At 53.4% G+C, this 24,392-nt stretch overlaps 2 protein-coding genes across 5 annotated transcripts; both read right to left on the bottom strand.

The window, feature by feature from the left end:
• Window positions 1–5,125: 5,125 nt before the first annotated feature.
• Window positions 5,126–23,072, bottom strand: LOC100076267 (molybdopterin synthase catalytic subunit-like). 2 transcript variants are annotated; one of them, XM_007663815.3, is made up of 7 exons: window positions 23,019–23,072; window positions 18,777–18,898; window positions 15,433–15,577; window positions 11,928–12,055; window positions 9,571–9,721; window positions 6,095–6,218; window positions 5,126–5,308 (listed from the first exon to the last, which is right to left on the bottom strand). In XM_007663815.3, exons 4-7 carry the CDS (start codon window positions 12,046–12,048, stop codon window positions 5,243–5,245), a joined length of 462 nt encoding a protein of 153 aa, XP_007662005.1. In that variant the 5' UTR covers window positions 12,049–12,055; window positions 15,433–15,577; window positions 18,777–18,898; window positions 23,019–23,072; the 3' UTR covers window positions 5,126–5,242. The 2 variants fall into 2 exon arrangements, with proteins under 2 accessions (XP_007662005.1, XP_039766986.1); XM_039911052.1 differs by lacking the exons at window positions 15,433–15,577; window positions 18,777–18,898; window positions 23,019–23,072 and adding an exon at window positions 12,785–12,868.
• Window positions 9,633–23,092, bottom strand: MOCS2 (molybdenum cofactor synthesis 2). Of its 3 annotated transcripts, XR_005659740.1 has the most exons (6): window positions 23,019–23,092; window positions 18,777–18,898; window positions 15,433–15,577; window positions 12,785–12,868; window positions 11,928–12,055; window positions 9,697–9,721 (listed from the first exon to the last, which is right to left on the bottom strand). XR_005659740.1 is itself a non-coding variant. In XM_007656388.4 (4 exons), exons 1-3 carry the CDS (start codon window positions 23,031–23,033, stop codon window positions 15,451–15,453), a joined length of 264 nt encoding a protein of 87 aa, XP_007654578.2. In that variant the 5' UTR covers window positions 23,034–23,092; the 3' UTR covers window positions 9,633–9,721; window positions 15,433–15,450. The 3 variants fall into 3 exon arrangements, 1 of the variants encoding a protein (XP_007654578.2); XR_003761372.1 differs by lacking the exon at window positions 12,785–12,868; XM_007656388.4 differs by lacking the exons at window positions 11,928–12,055; window positions 12,785–12,868 and having other exon boundaries at window positions 9,633–9,721.
• Window positions 23,093–24,392: the final 1,300 nt, after the last annotated feature.

Raw genomic sequence — 24,392 nt, 5'->3', positions numbered from 1 at the left:
GGTCCTTCGTTCCTTCGGTCGTATTTATTCAGCGCTTACTGGGGGCAGAGCACTGTACTAAACGCTTGGAAAGTACAATTCGGCCGCAGGTAGAGACCATCCCTGCCCGACGATTCATTCAGTCGTATTGAGCGCTTACTGTGTGCACAGCACTGTACTAAGCGCTTGGAAAGTACAATTCAGGCCACAGGTAGAGGAAATCCCTGCCCCACAGTTCATTCAGTCGTATTTATTCAGCGCTCACTGTGTGCAGAGCACTGTACTAAGCGCTTGGAAAGTACAATCCCTGCCCCACAGTTCAGTTCGTATTTATTGAGCGCTTACTGTGTGCAGAGCACTGTACTGAGTGCTTGGAAAATACAATTCGGCCACAGAGAGAGACAATCCCTGCCCGACAATTCATTCAGCCGTCTTCATTCAGCGCTCGCTGTGTGCAAAGCACTGTACTAAGCGCTTGGAAAGTACCATTCGGCCACGGATAGAGATGATGATGATAATGCCGGTATTTGTTAAGCGCTTACTACGTGCCGAGCACTGTTCTAAGCGCTGGGGTAGACACCCAGGGGAATCAGACTGTCCCACGTGGGGCTCCCAGTCTTAATCCCCATTTTCCAGATGAGGGAACCGAGGCCCAGAGAAGTGAAGTGACTTGCCCACAGTCACACAGCCGACGAGGGGCAGAGCCGGGATTTGAACTCATGACCTCTGACTCCGAAGCCCGGGCTCTTTCCGCTGAGCCCCGCTGCTTCTCTAATCCCCACCCGCCAATGGGGGTCACGTTCTCCGTGACCTTGTCCAAGTCGCTCGACTTCTCTGTGCCTCCGTCTCCTCAACTTTCAATTGGGGATTCAATCTCTGTTCTCCCCTACTTAGACTGTGAGCCCCACGTCAAACCTGACGATCTTGGGTCGAACCCAGCGCACAGTACACGGCCGGGCACCCGGAACCCAGCACGCAGCACACGGCCGGGCGCGCACCGAGGGCATAACACCGGATATTATTCCAGTCCTTCAAACGGTGAGGGCTTAAATACCGTTAAAAAATCTCTCAAGTAAGGACAGGGCTCCGTACAAAGGCTCACAAGTAAATACCACCGATGGGGCGGATTGCAGATTCCGGAAGGATTTCCCCCTCGAGACTGTGAGCTCCGTAGGGGCAGAGAATGCGTCTGCTGTTATTATCCCCCCCCCCGCCCCCCGAGCGCTTAATACGGCGCACGAAGGAAGCGCTCAACAAGTACGACTGAACGCATGACCGAAACGAGTTCAATGCCGGGAAGCAGGGATCCAACTTCTGGCTCTGCTGCTGATTTGACTACGCCTCGCCTATCAGGTTGAACCACTAGGTCGACGATAATGTTTTTACTACCCTATTCATTTTGTTAGCGAGATGTACATCGCCTTGATCCTATTCATTGCTATCGTTTTTGTCCTTCCGTCTCCCCCGATGACACCGTGAGCCCGTCGCAGGGCGGGGACCGTCTCTGTTACCGACCTGTCCATTCCAAGCGCTTAGTACAGTGCTCGGCCCGTAGTAAGCGCTCAATAAATACTACCGAATGAATGAACGCATCGTAATGTCGGTATTTGGTAAGCGCTTACTACGGGCCGAGATAGATAACGGGGTCATCGGGTTGTCCCGCGTGAGGCTCGCGGTCTTCATCCCCGTTTTACGGATGAGGTCACCGAGAAGTCAAGTGAGTCGCCCAAAGTCACACCGCCGACGGGTGGCGGGGCCGGGATTAGAACCCGTGACCTCTGACTCCTAAGCCCGGGCTCATCCCACCGAGCCACGCCGCTCCTCCGGTCGAGGCTGTCGCGTCTTCCGCCGCGGAGCCGTGTCGGACCCACGGCGACTCCGGGGACGCGTCTCTCCCAGGACGCCCCACCCCCGCCCGCCATCGATCCCGAATCTCGCTCATTCCTCAAGACGTCACAGCGTCAACTGTGCTGTGGCCGCCGCGGCTCGCTCTATCGTTAGCTTCGGCTTCTCCAAATTAATCACACACAGTCCTATTTGAAAAACTATCTCCCTGCGGCAATTCTGCCCTGCAGCAGCTCAGCCGACGCGGCGCGGATCAACGGGAAGGGGCCGGGCTTGGGCCTCGGAAGTCATGGGTTCCGATCCCGGCTCCGTCGCTTAGCCGTGTGACTTTGGGCGAGTCGTTTCCCTTCCCTGCGCCTCGGTGACCTCATCTGTGAATGGGGGTGAAGACGGCGAGCCCCACGTGGGACACGCTGATGGCCCTGTATCCACCCCAGCGCTTAGAACAGAGCTTCGCACGTAGTCAGCGCTTAACGGATGCCGTCGTTATTAATGTGACAAGAGACCGGAGGAGGAACCGACCCCCGCTACCTGAGGCAGGTGAGCGCGGGCCCGCGGGAGGTGGGGGCGGAAGCAGCGTGGCTCAGCGGAAAGAGCCCGGGCTTGGGGGGGGTCAGAGGTCGCGGGTTCGAATCCCAGCTCTGCCCCTCGTCAGCTGCGTGACTGTGGGCGAGTCGCTTCGCTTCTCTGGGCCTCGGTCACCTCATCCGGAAAATGGGGACCAAGACCTTGATTACCTTGTTACTACCCCAGGGCTCAGAACAGTGCTCTGCACGTAGTAGGCGCTCAAAATGTTGGTATTTGTATTTGTTAAGCGCTTACTATGTGCAGGGCACCGTTCTAAGCGCTGGGGTGGACACGGGGGAATCGGGTTGTCCCACGTGGGGCTCACGGTCTTAAATACCAACATTATTAAGGAGGGTGTGGGGGGGGGGGGGGGTTTCCTCCCCTCCCGTTCTACCCGGTGACGGGCCCGGACCCATCAGTGACGGCCACGTGGGGCCCCGGGTGCCCCGTCTAGGGCAGATGGAAGGTGGTGGCTTTGAATTTGGGGGGGGGGGGGTGGCACCCGCAGGCAGAGCCATGCTGAAGCAACGCAGAGATCGGAGCGGCATTTGGAAGCAAAAGAGCAGCAGCACTGGCAGGACGGACTCCTCTGACCCCCCAGGCTGGTCCTGGACCCTTAGGAGAAGTGGAGAGCGGAGGCTATCGCTCCCTCTCTCTCATTCCGTCGTCTGTCTCCCCCCTTCGAGACCGTGAGCCCGTTGCCGGGTAGGGATCGTCTCTATCCGTTGCCTGGACTCCCCAAGCGCTCGGCGCGGGGCTCCGCCCGCGGCAGGCGCCCGACGGATACGACCGCAGGAACGGACGGCGCTCCCTCGCCCGTCGGTCCAAGGGAGTAGGACACTTCCCACAGGAATCTCGGTGAGGAGAGGTGGGGGTTTTGATTTCTACTACGTGTCGCCGAGGCTCCCCCGGTCGGTCCGGGGAGGTCCCGGTTGCGACCCACCGGGGGGGGGGGGTCGTGCCGGACCGCGTCCGAGTTGATGAGCTTGTATCTTAACCCGAGGATCTGAACCCCTGACTATAAAAGCTTCAGTTTTACACAATTACCGGCCTCTGTCACCTTAACAGGATTCCTTGTCTGGCGCTTAGAATAATAATGATAATGACGGTAGTTGTCAAGGGCTTCCTGGGTGCCCGGCACTGTTCCAAGCGCCGCGGTAATAATGATAATGTCGGTATCCGTTAAGCGCTTACTATGGGCCGAGCACCGTTCCAAGCGCTGGGGTAAGACACGGGGGGGATCGGGTTGTCCCGCGTGGGGCTCACGGTCTTAATCCCCATTTTACAGATGAGGTCACTGAGGCGCGGAGAAGTCAAGTGGCTCGCCCAAAGTCACACAGCCGACAGGTGGCCGAGCGGGCATTCGAACCCATGACCTCGGACTCCGAAGCCCACGCCCTTTTCCGTCGAGCCACGCTGCTCCTGGGGAATCGGGCTGCCCCACGTGGGGCCGACGGTCTTCGACCTCATTTTCCCGATGAGGTCGCCGAGGCCCGGAGAGGTGAAGCGGCTTGACCCAGGTCCCGCAGCTGAGAAGTGGCGGGGCCGGGATTGGGACCCACGTCCCGTGACTCCCGCGCCGGGGCCCTCTGCACCGGGCCACGCCGCTTCGACGCCGCTTGGCGCAGAGTGAGCGCTTAGCAAAAACCACCGTTGTTATCGTACTTTCCCGAGCACACAGAGGAGTGGTCGGCATAATCAGGCGGTGGTATTTACTGAGTAGTTACTGTGCGAGGAGCACCATATTAAGCGCTTGGGAGAGCACACGAGAACCAGCAAGGCCGAGAGGACAGAGGTCGGGCCTGGGAGTCGTAAGGACCTGGGTTCTGATCCCGGCCCCGCCACTTGTCTGCTGCGTGACCCTGGGTGAGTCACTTCACTTCTTTTTGCCTGTTATCCCGCCGCGAAATGGGAATTAAGACTGCGAGCCCCAGGTGGGGCAAGGACTGTGCCCCACCCAATTACCTAGTATCTACCCCGGCGCTCAGTACAGTGCCCGACATACTAAGCGCTTAACGACCACCCGGAACTACGCTATAACAGAACTAGCAGACGGGTTCCAGTCCAGGAGGGAGAGACAGGCATAATATGCACATAATAAGTGCTCGATAGAGACGATTAATCGATTGGCACATAGCAAGTGCTCGACAAATGCCATTATTATTATTATTACTATTATTATTATTGTTACATCTTTGTAATTTTATATTAAAGTCTGTCTCTCCCTCTAGACTGTCAGGTTGCTGTGGGCAGCCACTGTGTCTGTTGTACTGTACTTAGAACAAGGCTCGGCACGTAGTAAGCCTTTAATACCATCATCATCATTATTATTACTGTCCCGAGTGTTCGGGACGGTGTTCTGCACATAGCAAGCGCTCACTCAATCCATCTGACGGACTCAGCTACCTCGTCTGTAAAATGGGGATTAAGATGGAGCCCCGTGTGGGAGCCGGACTGGGTCCGACCGGATTAGCTCCCATCCATCTTCCCCAGCGCTCGTGACGGTGCCTGGCGCACAGTGAGCGCTTAACAGGTACCATTATAAAAACAAAAAGAGGAAACACCAGGTCAGTGACGCGGCGCAATCCGATTTGGGATGTGAGTCACTCAAGGGCTCACGAGCAATTGTGTCTTCCTCATTCCCGGCTACCACAAACCCTCCTTTTGGTTTCCCTTGCTTCCTGCCCCCGTATGCCACAGGAATTTCCTAAGAACCAGAGCGTGCAGAGATTTCTGAGTTTCTTGGAAAGGATATTCATTTTGATAGAGAATAGCAAGCGAGGGAAAAGAACGCCCTATTACAGCAAGTGGACTGAAATTTTTAGAAGGATGGGTTTACAGTCGATAAGGGTTAATCTGCAGTTGTCCAGAAGCATTCTTTGTTTCCTTTCCAGGAAGATTCATCTTCATAAATTTCCTAAAAGTTAAAACGGGATAATCAGAAGCAGGTCTGGTTTTATAACAGACAGCTTCTAAAACTTCGTATAAAATTATGGAATATTGCTTAACGACGTCAGAGATCTCATTACTATAAGCGCCACTGAATTTCCCTTTTGTTTGGAGAAAAATTTAATCCTTAAAACCCCGCTCAGTACCTCCTAGCTCCTTTGTGCATTTTCTTAATACGGTCATTAAGCAATGTACGATAATCAAGCAGTATAAAATTATTACAGAAGTGCTTCCATACTGTGTCACCGATTTCCTGTAAATCTCATTACAAACGGTGCTTCGGAATCCCGGTTTCCAGGGAATCCAAGCTGCTGGTAAGACGCCTTTTCACGTACTACGAGGACTCGCGCTGGTCCTTTTTTTATTCAGCTGAATGAAACTGACAACTACGATCGGATCATCTGAAAGGCAGGTTTAAGTAAATCTATTTTATTTTTAAACACAGACCCTGCAGAGAAGGGGACAGAGCGCATTACTTTCGATAACGTCCCCGACGATGAAAACAGGGATTAGAATGAGACGTAGTTGACTCGTCTGGGGTTAGAACCGCTTTCCCAACCTCAACTCCTAGTTCTGTGAGCCTCCCGCGGGACGACCCGATGACCCCGTGTCTACCCCAGTGCTTAGAACAGTGCTCGGGCACATAGTAAGCGCTTAACAGATACCAACATTAGTTCGAAGTGCCGAAAATGAGTATTTCAGGACTCCCTTTGGGTCCATAATTAAAACCTAAAGGACGTCGTCATGAATTTACCTTCTTCCATACCGGCACTGTGGCTTTTAAAGTGTCGATGCCGTACTTGACTGCTTCCAGGGATTCGGCTCTGTGGGCTGAGGAGACGGCGATGATCACACTCGGCTCCGTCACTGGAACTAGGCTAGGAAGAGCAACCGATTATTATTAGGATTTGTTTATTATAAGAGTTGGGAAGGTCTGCGAACAATCGGTTGTATTTGCTTTTTTTGGTGTTTCACTGTAAGTGCTTACGGTGCGCGAGGCATCCCGAGGCATCCCGACTCTGCCCCTTGTCAGCCGTGTGACTGTGGGCAAGTCACTTCACTGCTCTGTGCCTCAGTTCCCTCATCTGTAAAATGGGGGTGAAGACCGTGAGCTTCACGTGGGACCACCTCATTCCCCTGTATCTCCCCCAGCGCTTAGAACAGTGCTCTGCACATAGTAAGCGCTTAACAAATACCAACATTATTATCATTATTGTTCTTATAAGAGCTGGGATGGATAGACACAAGATAGTCGGGTGGACGCAGTCCCTGTCCCACATAGGACTCACAGTCTTCGTTCCCTGTTTGCAGACGGAGTCACGGAGGGTCAGAAACGAGTTCATCCATTCATTCGATCGTATTTACTGAGCGCTTACCGTGCGCGGAGCACTCAGCGCTTGGAAAGTACGATTCGGCAAGAAAGATCCCTGCCCACAACGGGCTCACGGTCTAGAAGGTTTTGCAGTTGGGGAGAGCAATTATCTGTCTGATAGGAGGAGGGAGGGCATTCCCGCCCCAGGTCACATGGCAGACAAGTGGCAGAGCCAAGATTAGAAACTAACCAACTTTCTTTATTAATAATAATAATAATAATGACGACGGCACTTGTTAAGCGCTTACTATGGGCCGAGCACTGTTTTAAGCAATGGGGGGATACGAGGTCATCAGATTGTCCCACGTGGGGCTCACGGTTTTAATCCCCATTTTACAGATGAGGTCACTGAGGCCCAGAGAAGTGAAGGGACCTGACCAAAGTCACACAGCTGACAGGTGGCCGAGCCGGGATTAGAACCCGTGCCCTCTGACCCCCAAGACCGTGCTCTTTCCACTGCGCTACGCTGCTTCTCCATCGCTTCCTGTGTACAGAGCGCTTAGGCGTGGACAAAACAGAGTTGGTCGACACACTCCCTGCCCCCAACGGGCCATCTGGGCAAGTCACTTCACTTCTCTGGGCCTCAGTTCCCTCATCTATAAAATGGGGATGAAGACCGTGAGCCCCACGTGGGACGACCTGATTACCTTATATTTACCCCTAGGCCTAGAACAGTGCTTGGCACATAGCAGGCGCTTAACAAATACCGTCATCAAAGGGTGAGTGGTATAAGCATGAATCCGTTAAGTCCTTATTCTGTGTCGAGCACTGGTCTAAGCACTACGGTGGACACGAGCTGATCAGGTTAGACACAGTTCCTGCCCCACATGGGGCTCACTGTCTCAATCCCCATTTTGCAGATGAGGGAACTGAGGCCCAGAGAGGTTAAGTGACTTGTCCAAGGTCACATAGCAAACGTTTATTTACATTAATATCGTGGCGAGCCGGGGACAGGCGGCCTTAATCAGTGACCGTCCGTGATCCCACGGACATCGTTCATTCATTCACTCCATAGTATCTATCCAACACTTACTATGTGCAGGGCACTGTACTAAGCGCTTGGAATGTGCCATTGGGCAACAGACAGAGACGATCCCTGCCCAACGACGGGCTCACGGTCTAATCGGGGGATCAGGCATCACCAAGAAGAGTCTGGCGAAGGCACCGATGGGCTCTATCTGAGGGCGGGGGGGAGCACGGAGGGAGGTGGGCCTCTTTCTCTCTGTTCTAATAATAATGATGACGCTATCCGTTAAGCGCTTACTACGTGCCAAGCACTGTTCTAAGAGCTGAAGGTGATCAGATTGTCCCACGGGGGGCTCACGGTCTTCATCCCCGTTTTCCAGACGAGCTGAGGCCCAGAGAAGCGAAGCGACTTGCCCGGAGTCAGACAGGCGGCGGAGCGGGGATCAGAACTCGTAACCCGTGACTCCCCAAGCCCGCGTTCTTTCCCGAGTCACAACGGCGCCGACGGTCCAGCCGGCAACGGGGCCCGGACCAATCGACGACAGCCACGTTTCGCCCCAAGCTGCGCCGCTAAGGCAGACGGGAGGCGGTCGCTTGGAAGGGCGAGGAAGCAGGAGAAGCAGCGGAAGGCGGCGGCGGCACTTGGGAGCGGCGGGCGGCGGGGGAGGCGGCGGCGGTCCGGGTGGCCGGGGACGTCTCCCGCCCTTCCGCCCCGGGGATCGGCGGAACCGGCTCCCTTGACCGGTGGTGGACTGGAGCGAGTGACAGCGCACACGTGTCCCTCTCTTGCCCGTTGGTCCAACGGAGTCAGATGATAACGGTGGTATTTGTTAAGCGCTTACTATGTGCAGGGCACTCTTCTGAGCGCTGGGGTAGACACAAGGGAATCAGGTTGTCCCACGTGGGGCTCGCAATTTTAACCCCCAGTTTTACAGATGAGGGAACCGAGGCACAGAGAAGTGACTCGCCCGCAGTCACACAGCTGACAAGTGGCAGAGCCGGGATTCGAACCCATCCAAAGCCCGGGCTCTTTCCACTGAGCCACGCTGAGTAAAAAAGCTTTCCACGCTAACCGCGGCAGAGGGTGGTGCGGTTTGCATCCACTGCGGGTCCCCGAGGCTCCCCCGGGGCCGGGAAAGTCCCGGTCGGTACGACCTTGGGGGGCGGGGGTGGGTTCGTGATAAATGTCTGTCTCCCCCTCTAGACGGTAAGCTCCCCTTGGGCGGGGAACGTGTTCATTGTTATACTGTATTTATTACGGTATATTATATTATTATATTATAATACAACAGTTATCACATATCATTATTAATAATGACCATTACGGTATTTATTCAGCGCTTAGTACGTGCCCAGCACCGTCCTAAGCGCTGAAGGCAATCAGGTCGTCCCACGTGGGGCTCACGGTCTTCGTCCCCGTTTTACAGATGAGGCAACTGACGCACAGAGAAGTGAAGCCGCTTGCCCGGGGCCACCCAGCAGACGAGCGGCGGAGCGGGGGATTAGAACCCGTGTCCTCTGACTCCCGAGCCCGGGCTCTTCCCGCTGAGCCAAGCTGCTTCTCCCAGGCGCCTCGAACAGTGTTTGGCACGCGGTAAGCGCTCGATATATACGACCGAATGAATTTATTGATCGGAGAGCTGGATAAACTCCGGATGGGATCGGAGAGCGGCTGGTTCTAGTCCCACTTTCTCCCCACCGTCCCCCTTATAATTTCTCAAGCGCTCACTACGCGCCGGGTACGGTCCGAAGCGCTGGGGTAGATCTGGGGTAGCTTCGCGTCAATCGGGTCGGACACAGCTCTTAGAACGGTGCTTAACAGATGTCACAGGTATTACTATTATTATTATTATTATTATTATTATTAAATTGTGAAAATGAGGCAAACGTACCCGAGTCTGTGGTATACGGCAATGTGCCCGACGGCCCACTTCTGCCTGATGTCGTCACAGATCTTTCTGATTTCGGCTTCGGCCATCGGTAGGTAGGCTTCGTATTCTAGGCTAATCACTTTTTTCCCTTCGAAGTTATTTCTCGTTGTCCCTGAAATAATGACACCATAAATTGAATTTCTCCTTCCAAAAGGAAAACCAACAGATTCGGGAAACAGTTCCGCCGAACGCTTTAAACGAAGGAAAAAAAAAATTCAGAATGTTCCAAAATCCGATAATTAGCGACTGACGGTAAGCCCCGTAGAGCTACATCTGAAACAATCTATCGTTACAGCCCGGCCTCCCGAGACGAAATCAACGGCCCCGACGCGCTGGAGATAAGGAGCCCATATGAAATGGAAACTGTATTTCTTCTCGGGCCCCAAATGGTTTTCACAGGGCTCAAGGGAGATCTACTTTTGTTCTGACGACCGATCCCATCCGAGCCGGGTACGTCCGTCTTCAATAATTAGAAGAAAATATTAAGAATACCCCGAATTGTGAATCCCAACAATGCGACGCCAAATTAAGGTTTGTCTCCTGTCCTCGATCCATCAGAATTGGGTTTTGTAATGGATTATTGTAGAGAAATCCCATTATGCTGCAATGAGCTGGGGTCGAGTGTTTTCAGGAATGAAGTCTTTTCAAGAGTTGGAAAATGGCGATGGCAAAATACCCGGCCCAAACCCCAAAGATCTGGAGCCAATTTTAAAACCGACTCGAGTCGACCTCTCAGGGATCGGAGGGGGGGACAGACAAAAAAAAAAAAAAACCCGCCCAATGAGAGTCAGAATGCCTCGTCCGGGTCAAGGAGGCACGGCCCCGGGGAAAGAGCGGGGGGCTTGGGAGTCGGAAGACCTGGGTTCTAATCCCGGCCCCGCCGCTTGTCAGCGGTGTGACTTCGGGCAAGTCACTTCACTTCCCTGCGCCTCAGCGACCTCATCTGCAAAATGGGGATGAAGACTGCGAGCCCCACGTGGGGCGGCCCGACCGCCCTGTATTCCCCCCGGCGCTTAGAACGGTTCTTCGCCCGTAGTAAGCGCTTATCCGATACCACTATCATTATCACCGTGGGACCTTGGGCAAGTCACTTCACTTCTCCGTGCCTCAGTTTCCTCCATTGTAAAACGGGGATGCAATCCCTGTTCCCCCTCCTACTTAGGCTGTGAGTCCTCTGTGAGACAGGGACCGTGTCTGACCTGATAATCTTATCTGCTCGGCGCTCAGGACAAATAATAACAACGACGATGATGGCGGCATCTGTTAAGCGCTTACTCTGTGCAAAGCACTGTTCTAAGAACTGGAGAGGATACAAGGTGATCACGGTGTCCCACGTGCAGCTCACAGTCTTAATCCCCATCTTACAGACGAGGTAACGGAGGCACAGTGAAACGACCTGCCCGAAGTCACACAGCCGACAGGCGGCAGAGCCGGGATTTGAACCCGTGACCTCTGGCTCCCCAGCCCGCGCTCTTTCCGCTGAGCCCCGCTGCTTCTCTGTGGTAAATACCACGATAAATACCATTATCGCCGTGAGGGCGACACCATCCCCTCTGTTTACGATATCCGTTAAGCGCCTGCTACGCGTCCGGCACCGAGTGCTGGGGTAGAGATAAATTTCCCAAGTTGGGCACGGTAACCGTCAGGAATCCGTTGAGCGCTTACTCTGGGCAGAGCGCTGTGCCGGGCTCTCGGGACAGTAGGGCGCAACAATAAGGAGACACCATTCCTGCCCACAACGAGCTCTCGGTCTGAAACTGGGGACCAGGCGGCGGGAGGCTGCGGGAGGCGGACAGATAACCATAAGACGGGGGCTACCCGGCCCCTCTTTCGGCTAGGAACGAGGGATACAGGACAGTGCCTGGCACGTAGTAAGCGCTTAACAAATACCATTGTTATCATTGTTATTAGAGGAACCCGTCGGGAGTCAAGCTGAGAGGCTCCCAGAGAGGGAAAACCACAGCGATAACGCCTTTACTCGCTTTAACTGCGTGGCTTTTTTTCCCGTCGAAGCGGGATGGGCCTGCACAGTATTTTGTTGGTATTTGTTGAGCGCTTACTATGTGCAGAGCACCGTTCTAAGCGCTGGGGGAGAGGCAGGGCCATCGGGTTGTCCCACGTGAGGCTCACAGTCTTCACCCCCATTTTACAGGTGAGGGAACTGAGGCCCAGAGAAGTCAAGTGACTTGCCCACGGTCACACGGCTGCCTGGACGGAGGTTCCCAAGCCCCGGGGAACCGGGGCTTCCCCCAGGACACTATCAACTGACCGCGGACGGACAAGGGGCCGGGCCAGGAGCTGGGGAAGACGAGGCTCACCGACAAAGAGGGACACGGCTCCGCAGGACGGAGAAATCACCGACTGCGAGACTTCATCTACGGAGAGTTTTTCATTGGTGAATCTGATTAAGTCCTTGGGTTTTTCTGCAGTTCCGTTCATAGTGGTGCTAAAAATACGACCCGTTACAGAATTCGTTAGGTCAACGGCAGGATGGGAAGGATGGGAAGGATGGGGAGGAAGGGAAAGGAAGGAAGGGAGGAAGGGAAGGGAAAGGAAGGGAAAGAAAGAAAATTTCTTTCCTCTAAGAAATGTCATCTTTGTTAATATTTACTGAGTACCGTAACGGGTTAGGGCACGTGTGAGACGTAACTTTTTTTTAATGGGATTTGTACAGCGCTTACTCTGTGCCAGGCACTGTACTAAGCGCTGGGGCAGTCACAAGATAAAAAGGTTGACCGCAGTCTCTGCCCCACACGGGGCTCACAGTCTTAATCTTCATTTTACAGATGAGGTAACTGAGGCACAGAGAAATCAAGGGACTTGACCAGGGTGATAATGATCATAGTAGTAATGATCTTGGTACTTGTTAAGCGCTTCTTATGCGCTAAGCACCGTTCACAAGTAAATCAGGTCGGACCGGGTCCCTGTCCCATACAGGGCTCATCACAGTCTTAACCCCCATTTTACGGACGACGAAACTGAGGCCCAGAGATGTTAAGTGTCTTGACCCCGGTCACACAGCAGCAAGTGCGCGTGTGGAGCCGCGACTAGAACCCAGGTCTTCTGACCGACAGGCCCGTGATCTTTCCACTAGGCCCCGCTGCTTCTCTTGGTGACAGCTCTCTGTCGGCAGTAACAAGGTCCAGAGGACATTTTTCGTCCAAAAGCCGCTTACCTTTATGCCTGGGATAGTTAAGCTTCGGGAGGAGCCAAATTTAAGTCCGATAATAGTTCTCACCCTCTCCAGACAGTCGGGAGTCTGGCGAGAAAAACACCCCCTCAGAGAGGAGCGAACGAATTTTCTTCCGTCAGAGAAAAAAGCAGAACCCTCCGAGCACTGCGCTGGCCACGTCTTTGTACCTCTGCACTCTCCAAACTGATAAGACTCGGAAGAAGAATGATGTGGTATTTGTTAAGCTCTTACTATGTGCCGAGCACGGTACTAAACGCTGGGGTACAAGATCATCAGGTCCACACGGGATTCAGAGCCTAAATCGGAGGAGGGGGATCGAATCCCATTTTCCCGAGGAGGGAAGTGAGGTACAGAGCCATCGAAGTGCCCTGTCAGAGGTCACGCTCCAAAAAAGCAGAGGAGCCGGGATTAGAACCCAGAGCCTCTGACTCCCAGGCCTGGACTCCTTCTGCTACGCCACGCTCCCTCTCTAAATTACCTTTTCTGTCCCTTCTCCCCCTTCCTCTGTGGAGAAAGCCCGAGCCAGGTGAGCACGCTTGAGACTGGAGTTGAAAAGTACAGCCGCTGTGTGTCCATTCATTCCCTCCTGAGGCCTCACCGAAGCTAAGCCCCGTTTTATTTTGACCCTGAAGATAAATATTTCTGAAAATATCTGAAGATCTGCCTACTGCGTCTTTCCTGGTCGCTGAGCCTTATGCGGGAGAGGAAGATGAGGGAAGAAGAGGAAGGGCCTGAGAATTTCGTGACTGAAGAGTACGGATTTCCCAATCCCGGTCTGCTTGTTTTTTAAGGCATCTGTTAAGGTCTCAGTAGGGGCCAAACACTGTTCTACAGCACTGGGGTCTACACCGATTTATCAGGTTGGACCCAATCCCCGTCCCACGTAGAGGCTCGGTCTACGGTACAGCAAGCAACTGGCGGAGCCGGGATCAGAACCCAGGCCCGCGGACTCCCGGGCCCGTATTTTTTCCAAAATTTGGAAAACAAAAATTCTCTAATACGGCAGGTTTGACTTCTTCCCCGGGGACACATCCTCCGTTACGGCCTTTTCAATTAAAAAATATGGCATCAGTTGGCCCATTTAGAAATGGGTAACGGATCTGAAAAAACTGAGGGGATCACGGAGCCGGGGGCCGCGTCCAAGTCTCTTTCCTGATCTGCAACGCCACTGGTCTCTTTCCCCCTTGGTCTCCGACGAAAACCGGTTAAATAGCAGTGATGTACACTGAAGGATGCTGTGGGACGCCCTTGTGAAATACCCGAAAATCTAAAAAATGCCAATCCACCGCAGAGCCCGCGTGCCTTCGACCGCTTCCCCTATCCCTAATCTGTTTCGATGTTTGTCTCCCTCCTCTAGACTGAGCTCCTTCTGGACGGGACTCAGAGTGATCAATTCCACTGCACTGCACTTTCCCGAGTGCTCTGCTCAGGGTAAGCGCCCAATAAATACCACCGATGGATATACGCACCTCTGCACGTGTGTATAAAAAAGAAAAACAGGGGACCGTGTGATTCTAATGTGGACGAGTCGCAAGAGGAAGACTTGTCTCGTCTAGGATTATGCCCTCCTCAATATCGAGGATTGAACCAGAAACTAATCTGAATCCAGGCATGGGTTCTAATCCCGCCTCCGCCGCTTGCCAGCGGTGTGACTTTGGGCAAGTCACTTCACTTCGCTGTGCCTCAGTTTCCTCATCTGTAAAATGGGGATTAAAACTGCGAGCCCCACGTGGGACAGCCTGATCACCTTGCATCCCCCCAGCGCTTAGAACCGTGCTTTGCACGTAGTAAGCGCTTAACAAACACCAGCGTTATCATCTAACGCAGAGTCCTTATGGTCCTGTCCCCATTCACCGTGGTGTTTAATAATAACTGTGCTATTAGGCGCTCACTACTGTGCTGGGAGATCTTGGGCAAGTCACTCCACTTCTCTGGGCCTGAGTTACTTTATCTGTAAAATGGGGATGGAGACCGTGAGCCCCTCGTGGGGCAGAGACCGAGTCCTCCCCCATTCGCTCGCATTCCCCCAGCGTTTAGTAGAGTGCCTGGCATGCAGTAAGCGCTTAATACAATTATTATTATTATTGTTACGATAATAGAATCTGTTAAGGGCTAATAACGTGCCAGGCCCCGTATCAAGTGCCGGGGTAGATCCAAGAAGTCGAGGGGTCTAGCGGGAGAGCGAGAGTGCGGGCCTGGGCATCACTAGGACCTGGATTCTAATCCCGGCTCCGCCCCTCGTCTGCTGTGTGACCCCGGGCAAGTCACACCACTTTTCTGTGCCTCGGCTTTCCAGTCATTCATTCAGTCGTATTTACTGAGCGCTTACCGTGCGCAGAGCACTGGACTAAGCGCTTGGAAGGTACGATTCGGCAACGGGTGGAGACCGTCCCTGCCCGACGACGGGCTCACGGTCTGAAAGGGGGAGACAGGCAGCAAACCAGGCCATGAGATGTTTGCCCGTGCGTTGTCTCATCTGTAAAACGGGGATTGAGACGGTGAGACCCAGGCTCTGTCCAACCTAGCGCGCGTCTATCCCAGCGCTTACTACGGGGCCCAGCACAGAGAAAGCGCCGAACAAATCCGATTCAAAAAACCAAACCAAAACACAAGGAGAAAACTGCACTTACCCAAACAGCGCAGAGATCCTATCCTCCGCTAATGGGGGGAATAATGGCTATCTCGTCGCCCGGCTGGAGGAGGAGGACCTGGTCCCCGAGTTGGACGTACTCCTGACGCACGGCAAAGATCACCTGATCTCGAACGTCAGCCAGGCTGAGGACGGCGTCAAAGGGAAACACAGGGTGGGAAACAAACTCGGTCAGAGACGGCGCCGGTGACGTTTCCAAACCAAAGACCCTGTCACTTCACTTCCGCTCCTCAACCTTTCTTTATAAACTGAGGATTACTCGCTAATCTTCAGAGATATAAAATGAGTTATTAGGTGAAGATGACGTAGGAAGGGGAAAAAAACTGACTCGGGTCCAACGTTAATAAAATCTACATCTGTTGAGCAGTTACTCCACGTAGAGGATACGACAGCCGCACCGGGAAGAGTGCAATATAGAAGACGGGATTCCCACCCTCAAAGATAAGCACTGAAATTTATTAAAATTCATTCTACTCAGGAAATCGACGGAGTAGAAGGATATGTACGTAAATGCGGGGTGGTCACTGAGGCACGGAGTACCTAAGCGCTTAGGAATTAAGGACTCAAGTGTATTCTACGAGCTATTTTATCCCAAAATAGTACTGTTTTACTTTATTTTAGCAATAACGTAGTTTGTATCTTTAAATGATACATTACAAATTATTTTTGTTAACGCCTCCCCCTCTAGACTGTGGGCTCATTATAGGCAAGGAACCTGCCTGCTAATTCTTTTATATTGTATTCTCCCAAGAGCCTAGAAGCAGCGTGGCTCAGTGGAAAGAGCCCGGGCTTGGGCGTCAGAAGTCGTGGATTCTAATCCCAGCTCCCCCACCTGTCAGCTGTGTGACCTTGGGCAAGTCACTTCACTTCCTCTGGGCCTCGGTTACCTCATCTGGAAAACGGGGATGACGACTGTGAGCCTCACGTGGGACAACCTGATTACCCTGTACCTCCCTAAGCGCCCGGCAGAGTCCTTGGCACATAGGAAGCGCTTAACAAATACCATCATTGTTATTACTATTAGTAGTACAGCGCTCTGCACAAAGTAAGCGCTAAATAGCATCGACTGATTCACTGATAAACGCCAGGTTCAGGTCCAACTGATCGGCTTGATTTTCCTTTACTATAGGAGAGAACGCTTAAAAAATGCATCTCTTACGAACCTGCTTAACTCCACCGTCATGCACATTAATAGTAATAATAATAACGATGGTGGAAGTTCAGAGCTCACTACGTGCCAAGCACTGCACTAAGTGCTGGCGTGGGTACGCGCAAATCAGGTCGGACACAGTCCCTGTCCCACACGGGACTGGCAATCTTCAACCCCATGTTACAGATGAGGGAACAGGCTCAGGGAAGCCAAGTGACTTCCCCAAGGTCACACGGCAGACAAGTGGAGGGGTCAAGATTAGAATCCAGGTCCTTCTGACTCCCGGGACGGTGCTCTATCCGCTAGGCCATGCTTAACCCAGGGCTCTGCACACAGTCAGTGCTCAATAAATAAGTGTGAATGAATGTTGCGTATATCACCACCGTCTCTTGCATTTCGGCTTAATCTGGGGCAGAAATCCACGGACCGTCTCCACGCCAGCTCATTAGAGGTAAGAGTTACATCTGTAGCACCGACTGCAGTATTTCCGCCATCACGATTATTATCATTATTATTAACATGCACGACAATGGAGACATTCTGTCGGTAATCCTGCTTATATAGGCCAGTGCTTTTATTTTCTTCTTTTATGGTATTTGTTAAAGGCTCACTATGTGTCAAGCGCCGTTCTAAGCACTGGGGTAGGTTCGTCACGGGCTTCACAGTTAAGCAGGAGGGAGGACGTAGCAAGCGACTGGCGGAGGCAGAATCAGAACCCAGATCCTTCGGTCTCCCCGGCCCGCGCCCGCTCCGTCGGGCCACGCTGCGTCGGCAGGGGTCCGATACAACTGGATAAATCCCCTGCCCTTCTGACCGCTCTGATCCCTCACGTTTTATCGAGGGCAGAGAGATCCTGGCCAGAGGGTAAGGTGGAGCGCAGATGTCGGGGAAAACTAGAATCCTATCACCAGGTCGCCTCCCCTTTTGCAACGAGGACATCGCCGGCACAGAGGTTTTGCTGCCGAACCTTACCAACTGGATAAAAACCTGGAAAGGAGATTACTCCATAAGACAACGTATTATTACTTTGAATCTGTAGGCCTAGAAACCTTTTCCAGCCTCAAAAGCAAGGCTGCTGTGGAAAAGGGCTCACAGTAAGAAATGAAGCCGGCTATGTGCGATATGCTTGGGAACCTAATTCATCCAAACACATCATCATCATAATGACGACGACGGCACTCGTTAAGCGCTCACTATGTGCCAAGCGCTGCCGTGCCAAGCAATGGGGGAGATACAAGGTGATCGGGTTGTCCCACGTGGGGCTCACGGTCTTAATCCCCGTTTTACAGATGAGGTAAGTGAGGGACAGTGACTTGCCCAAAGTTACACGGCTGACGAGCGGGGGAGCCGGGATTAGAACCCACGACCTCTGACCCCCGAGGCCAGGCTCTTTCCACTGAGCCACGCTGCTTCCATCTAAGTTACAATTAAATTCCATATAAATTGCAATCACATGCAATTGGAAGCTGCGTTTTTAAAAAACTGAATTAAATTATTCCCCCAAATATGTCCGTGTAGAATATCCTATCCACGATACCCTTACCAATTAGTTTCTTTTTGAAAATTCACATTACGCAAAGCCTATTAACCCTCTACTTATATATAGCCTTAACACCCACAACTTAAATCCCTCCATTAATATACGAATTCATCAAAAGGACAATTTAATGACGACCCGGTCTGTAAAATGTCGTTTCATTTCCAAGACCTCGGGAGGAACGAAATTCGGTGCAGCTTACATTCAGTGGCTAGCTTAGATTCAAACGGGGCAGTTTTCAAAATGTCTGACAACTTCCCACTCCGTTTCTTCGAGCCAGCAAAACGGTCAACTTCAAATGGTTTCCCGACCCCAGAGGGGATCACGCGAGTAAAATGAGGAAACCACATCTTCCTCTATCTTATAAACGCACGACGTTCCACGAATCGAGAACGATTTCACAACGGGAAAGGAAAAAGGGAACCGTACGTCCCTTTCCAGGATTGAAGAGATTGGAGCTTCTCGCACCTCCTTGGAACAGACGCAGTCTGAGCGGACGCGGCGGGGAAATAAAATATAAAGCGCCCACCGACTCGATAACACATTTCTGGTCACGGAAGGGGTCCAAAGGTCCAAACCCAGACGTTCAAATTCATTCATTTTAAGAACCCCGGGTGCCTTTCGAACGTTACGCTACCGAGGATGTCGACTCTCAATCTCTTCCCACAGCTGGAGAGATTTTATCTCTTGCGGCACGGAGATGGTCTCTGAGCGGACGCCTGCAAGTTCGGCGCTTTTGGCGAAGTACAGCACAGTCACCTGTACGGGGAGGGAGGAAAAAGAAAAAAAATCAACTGCCGAGTCACGGGTTTTTCTCTTCGGCAAGGGCCTAACTGGCGACTCTTTGGTTTGCGAGGTCGGCGGCTCGACTGTGTTTACTGAGCGCTTACTGTGGGCGGAGCACTGTACTGAACGCTTGGGAATGGACGACAGACGAGTAAACAGACACGCTCCGTGCCTGGAGCCTGGATCACGTATTTTACTTTGTGTTCCCTTCCACGTTCCTCTGGCGAGGCTTGGAGAACCGTACTAAGCGCTGGGGGGAGTACGGTACCGCTCAGTTGGGAGGCATGTTCCAAAGAAGGTTCTCACTCTCTGCCAGACGGAAACGCCGTTGGACTCACACATACTCCGGTACTTTACGAGAAGCAGCGTGGCTCAGTGGAAAGAGCCCGGGCATCGCCGTCGGAGGTCACGGGTTCAAATTCCCGCTCCGCCACCTGTCAGCTGTGTGACTCTGGGCAAGTCACTTCACTTCTCTGTGCCTCAGTTCCCTCACCTGTAAAATGGGGCCTAAGGCTGTGAGCCTCATGTGGGACAACCTGACCTTGTAATAATAATAATGTTGGTATTTGTTAAGCGCTTACTATGTGCAGAGCACTGTTCTAAGCGCCGGGGGAGATACAGTAATCAGGTCGTCCCACGTGAGGCTCACAGTTAATCCCCATTTTCCAGATGAGGGAACCGAGGCACAGAGAAGTGAAGCGACTCGCCCACGGTCACACGGCTGACGAGGGGCAGAGCCGGGAGTCGAACCCATGACCTCCGACTCCCAAGCCCGGGCTCTTTCCACTGAGCCGCGCTGCTTCCCTGCTTCCTCGTAGCCCCCCGGGGCTTAGAACAGTGCTTTGCACATAGGAAGCGCTTATTACCACATTATTATTATTATTTACTTCTTCCTTGGGTGACCTCGGGCAAGTCACTTTGGTTCTCTGTGCCTCAGTTACCTCATCTGTGTCCAATCTGACTACCTTGTATCTACCCCGGCGCTTAGAACAGTGCTTGTCACAGAGTAAATGCTTAAGTACCACAATTATTATTATTATTATTATTAACCCCTTGAGGCATTTCTCTGCCTTTTATAATGTGGTACACAAAATTTTACCTACGGCCAGGGGAAATATGACGCGCCTCCTTGGTGTTAAACACCTGTTGTGGATTTAAATTCCTTCACTCCCAACTTGGAATGAAAGGGGATTTTTAGTTTGCACCTCACTGACCCAAATAATGATTAATGGTATTTGTCAAGCGCTTACTAGGTGCAAAGCACTGTTCTAAGCGCTGGGGAGGATACCAGGTGAGCAGGTTGGCCCACGTGGGGCTCACAGTCTTCACCCCCATTTTACAGAGGAGGGAACCGAGGCCCAGAGAAGTCAAGTGACTCGCCCACAGCCACCCAGCTGGCAAGCGGGGGAGCCGGGATTCGAACCCACGACCTCCGCCTGCCAAGCCCGGGCTCTTTCCACTGAGCCACGCCGCTTCCCCAGATGGCTGTCATCCCCGGAGACCGTCACACATTTTAATTCATTGCTTTGAAACCAGCACCCAATAATAGTAATCGGCGGCATCTGCCAAGCGCTTCCTCGGGGCCAAGCACTGTCCTAAGCGCTGGGGTAGATGCAGTGTAAATAGGTTAGAGAGGCAGCGTGGCCTAATGGCAAGAGCCCGGGCCTGGGAGTCAGAGGACCTGGGTTCTAATCCCGGCTCTGCCACTTGTCTGCTGTGTGACCTTGAGCGTCGGTTTTGTTGCCTGTCCCTCGTTTAGACCGTGAGCCCGTCGTGGGGCAGGGACCGTCTCTATCCGTTGCCGCGCTGTACCTCCCCAGCGCTTAGTACAGTGCTCTGCACGTAGTAAGCGCCCAATAGATACGACTGAATGAAATCACGTCACTTCCCCGGGCCTCGGTTCCTTCGCCTGTCAAAGGGGGATGAAGACCGCGAGCCCCACGAGGGACAACCTGATGACCTGGCCTCACGTGGGCCAACCTGATGACCCTGTACCTACCTCGGCGCTCAGAACAGTGCTCGGCCCGCAGGAAGCGCTTAACCAATACCAACATTATCTACCCCAGCGCTTAGAACAGCGCTTGGCCCACAGTCGGCGCTCAAACACCGTCGTTTTCATTATTACTAGAGGGGAGAGACACACATCAAAACAAGCAGACGGGCGTCAACATAAATGAGTAGAATTCGAGATAAAGACGTAAGTGTCGTGGGGAGATTTACTGAGCGCTGACTATGGGCTAAGCACTGCGGCTTAGTGGAAAGAGCCTGAGCTTGGGAGTCAGAGGTCGTGGGTTCGAATTCCGGCTCTGCCGCTTGTCTGCTGTGTGACCGCGGGCAAGTCACCTCACTTCTCTGGGCCTCGGTTCCCTCCTCTGTCAAATGGGGGTGAAGACCGTGAGCCCCACGTGGGACAACCTGATGACCTTGTGTCTCCCCCGGCGCTTGGAACAGTGCTTGGCACATAGTAAGCGCTTAACAGATGAGGACATAACAAATACCATTATTATTATTAGAGGAGGGAGACCGGCATCCGAACAGTAAACAGGCAACAGCATAAATAAGTAGAATTAGAGATAAAGACATAAATGCGGGCGGGTTTTCGCTAATCGCCGACTATGGGCCAAGCATCGCAGCGTGGCTCGGTAAAGAGAGCACAGGCTTGGGAGTCGCAGGTCACGGGTTCTAATCCTGCCTCCACTGCTTGTCTGTTATGTGGCCTTGGGCAAGGCACTTCACTTCTCTGCGCCTCAGTTCCCTCCTCTGTCAAATGGGGATGAAGACTGTGAGCCCCACGTGGGACAACCTGATGACCACGGATGTAACCCAGTGCTTAGAACAGTGCTTGGCCCCTAGTAAGCGCTTAAATACCAACACGATTATTCTTGCCCCAGCGCTTCGAACAGTGCTTGGCCCACAGTAAGCGCTTAAATACCAACACATTCTGGCCCCGGCGTTTAGAACAGTGCTTCGCCCATAGTAAGCGCTTAAATACCAACACAATATTGCCCCGGCGCTTAGAACAGTGCTTGACCCATAGTAAGCGCTTAAAGACCAACACATTCTTGCCCCGGCGCTTAGAACAGTGCTTGGCCCATAGTAAGCGCTTAACAAATACCACCACGATTATTATTGCCCCAGCGTTTAGAACAGTGCTTGGCACATAGTAGATGCTTAAATACCAACACATTCTTGCCCCGGCGTTTAGAACAGTGCTTGGCCCATAGTAGGCGCTTAAATACCAACACATTCTAGCCCCAGCGCTTAGAACAGTGCTTCGCCCATAGTAAGCGCTTAAATACCAACACAATATTGCCCCGGCGCTTAGAACAGTACTTGACCCATAGTAAGCGCTTAAATACCAACACATTCTTGCCCCGGCGCTTAGAACAGTGCTTGGCCCATAGTAAGCGCTTAACAAATACCACCACGATTATTATTGCCCCAGCGTTTAGAACAGTGCTTGGCACATAGTAGATGCTTAAATACCAACACATTCTTGCCCCAGCGTTTAGAACAGTGCTTGGCCCATAGTAGGTGCTTAAATACCAACACATTCTAGTCCCAGCGCTTAGAACAGTGCTTGGCCCATAGTAAGCGCTTAAATACCAACACATTCCTGCCCCAGCGTTTAGAACAGTGCTTGGACCATAGTAAGCGCTTAAATACCAACACATTCCTGCCCCAGCGTTTAGGACAGTGCTTGGCCCATAGTAAGCGCTTCATAAATAGCATTATTGTTATTATTAGGGGGCAGAGACATAATCAAAACGAGTACAGGGCATATCAGCATCAGTAAAGCAGAATTAGAGATAAAGAGGGGAGTGCTGGGGGGGGGGGTGGTGGTTGCTAAGCAACGATGTGCCAAGCACTGTGGTAAGTGCCCGGGGCTCGGGCTTCCTCCCCGTTTTCCCGATGACTGAGGCCCAGGGAAGGGACTTGCCCAAGGTCACCCGGCCGGGATTCGAACCCAGGACCTGCCGCCGGCCGAGGCCAGCGCCGGACGCGGAGTGGGCGGCTGGAGACTGGCAGGAGGAAAGAGCGAAGGGAAATGAAGGTGAGGGCGCCCGCGGGAAGGGACCCTCGGCCTCCTCACCGGGCTCAGCACCATCTTGTCCTCGGCGGCCTCCTCAGCCCGACGCCATAGGACCGACCACACTGCGCATGCGCACACCTTCCCCCTCCCCCCGCAGGGCCGCCCGTCCGAGCATGCGCAGATGAGTGGAGGGAAGACCCTCCCCCTCCCCCCCCCGCGGGACTGAGCATGCGCAGATGTCTGGAGGGCAGACCCTGCGGGACTGAGCATGCGCAGATGTCTGGCGGCGACACTCCGGGCCCTCCCCCCCCCGCGGGATTGAGCATGCGCAGATGTCTGGAGGGCGCCCCTCCGGCCCCCGGCCGCGCCACCGAGCATGCGCAGCCCCCCGGAGGCCCAGCCGACCGAAGCTGAGCATGCGCACGTGCCTGGAGGGAGACCCTCCAGCCTCGCCACGTCACCGAGCATGCGCAGATTGCCTGGCTGGCCGGCCGGCCGAGGCTGAGCATGCGCAGATGTCTGGAGGGAGACCCTCCGGCCGCCTCCCCGCGGGACGGAGCCTGCGCACATGCCTGGAAGGAGACTCGGCCCCCTACCGCGCCTCTGAGCATGCGCAGACCCCTCGGAGGTCCGGCCGAAGCTGAGCATGCGCAGATATCTGGAGGGGGACCCGCCGGCCCCCGCCGCGCCAACGAGCATGCGCAGATTCCCCGGAGGCCCGGCCGGCCGAAGCTGAGCATGCGCAGATATCTAAAGGGAGACCCTCCGCCCTCCCCACCACGCGACCGAGCATGCGCACATGCCTGGAGGGAGACCCTCCGGCCCTTACCGCACGACCGAGCATGCGCAGACCGGCCCGATCGGCCGAGACTGAGCATGCGCAGGAGGGAGACCCGTCCCCTCCGGCTCCAATGCGGCCGGGACCGACGCTCCAACTCTCGCGAGGTTTCGGCGGGGGGAGGGGGGGAGGAGGGGGGCTGAGAGCGCAGTGCGCAGGCGTCAAGGAGCAACCTGTGATGGGCAGCTGGGGAGGGGGAAATAACCCTAAATATTCATTCATTCATTCAATAGTATTTATTGAGCGCTTATTATGGTGCTTATCAAGGGCTTATTATGTGCAACGCACTGTACTAAGCGCTGGGGTGGATACAAGCAAATCAGGTTAGGTACAGTCCTTGTTCATTCAATTCATTCAATAGTATTTATTGAGCGCTTACTATGTGCAGAGCACTGGACTAAGCGCTTGGGATGAACAAGTCGGCTCACAGCCTTCATCCCCATTTTGCAGATGAGGAAACTGAGGCCTAGAGAAGTGAAGTGGCTTGCCCAAGGGCCCACAGCAGACCAGGGGTAGAGCTGGGATTAGAACCCAGGACCTTCTAATTCCCAGGCCCGGGTCATGAGAAGCAGCGTGGGTTATTCCCCTGTGTCTAC

The sequence above is a fragment of the Ornithorhynchus anatinus genome, chromosome 1 (assembly GCF_004115215.2).
Source record: "Ornithorhynchus anatinus isolate Pmale09 chromosome 1, mOrnAna1.pri.v4, whole genome shotgun sequence".
Taxonomy (NCBI): domain Eukaryota; kingdom Metazoa; phylum Chordata; class Mammalia; order Monotremata; family Ornithorhynchidae; genus Ornithorhynchus; species Ornithorhynchus anatinus.
Note: the sequence above shows the minus strand (reverse complement) of the source record. Positions and strands in the feature narration are given on the sequence as shown.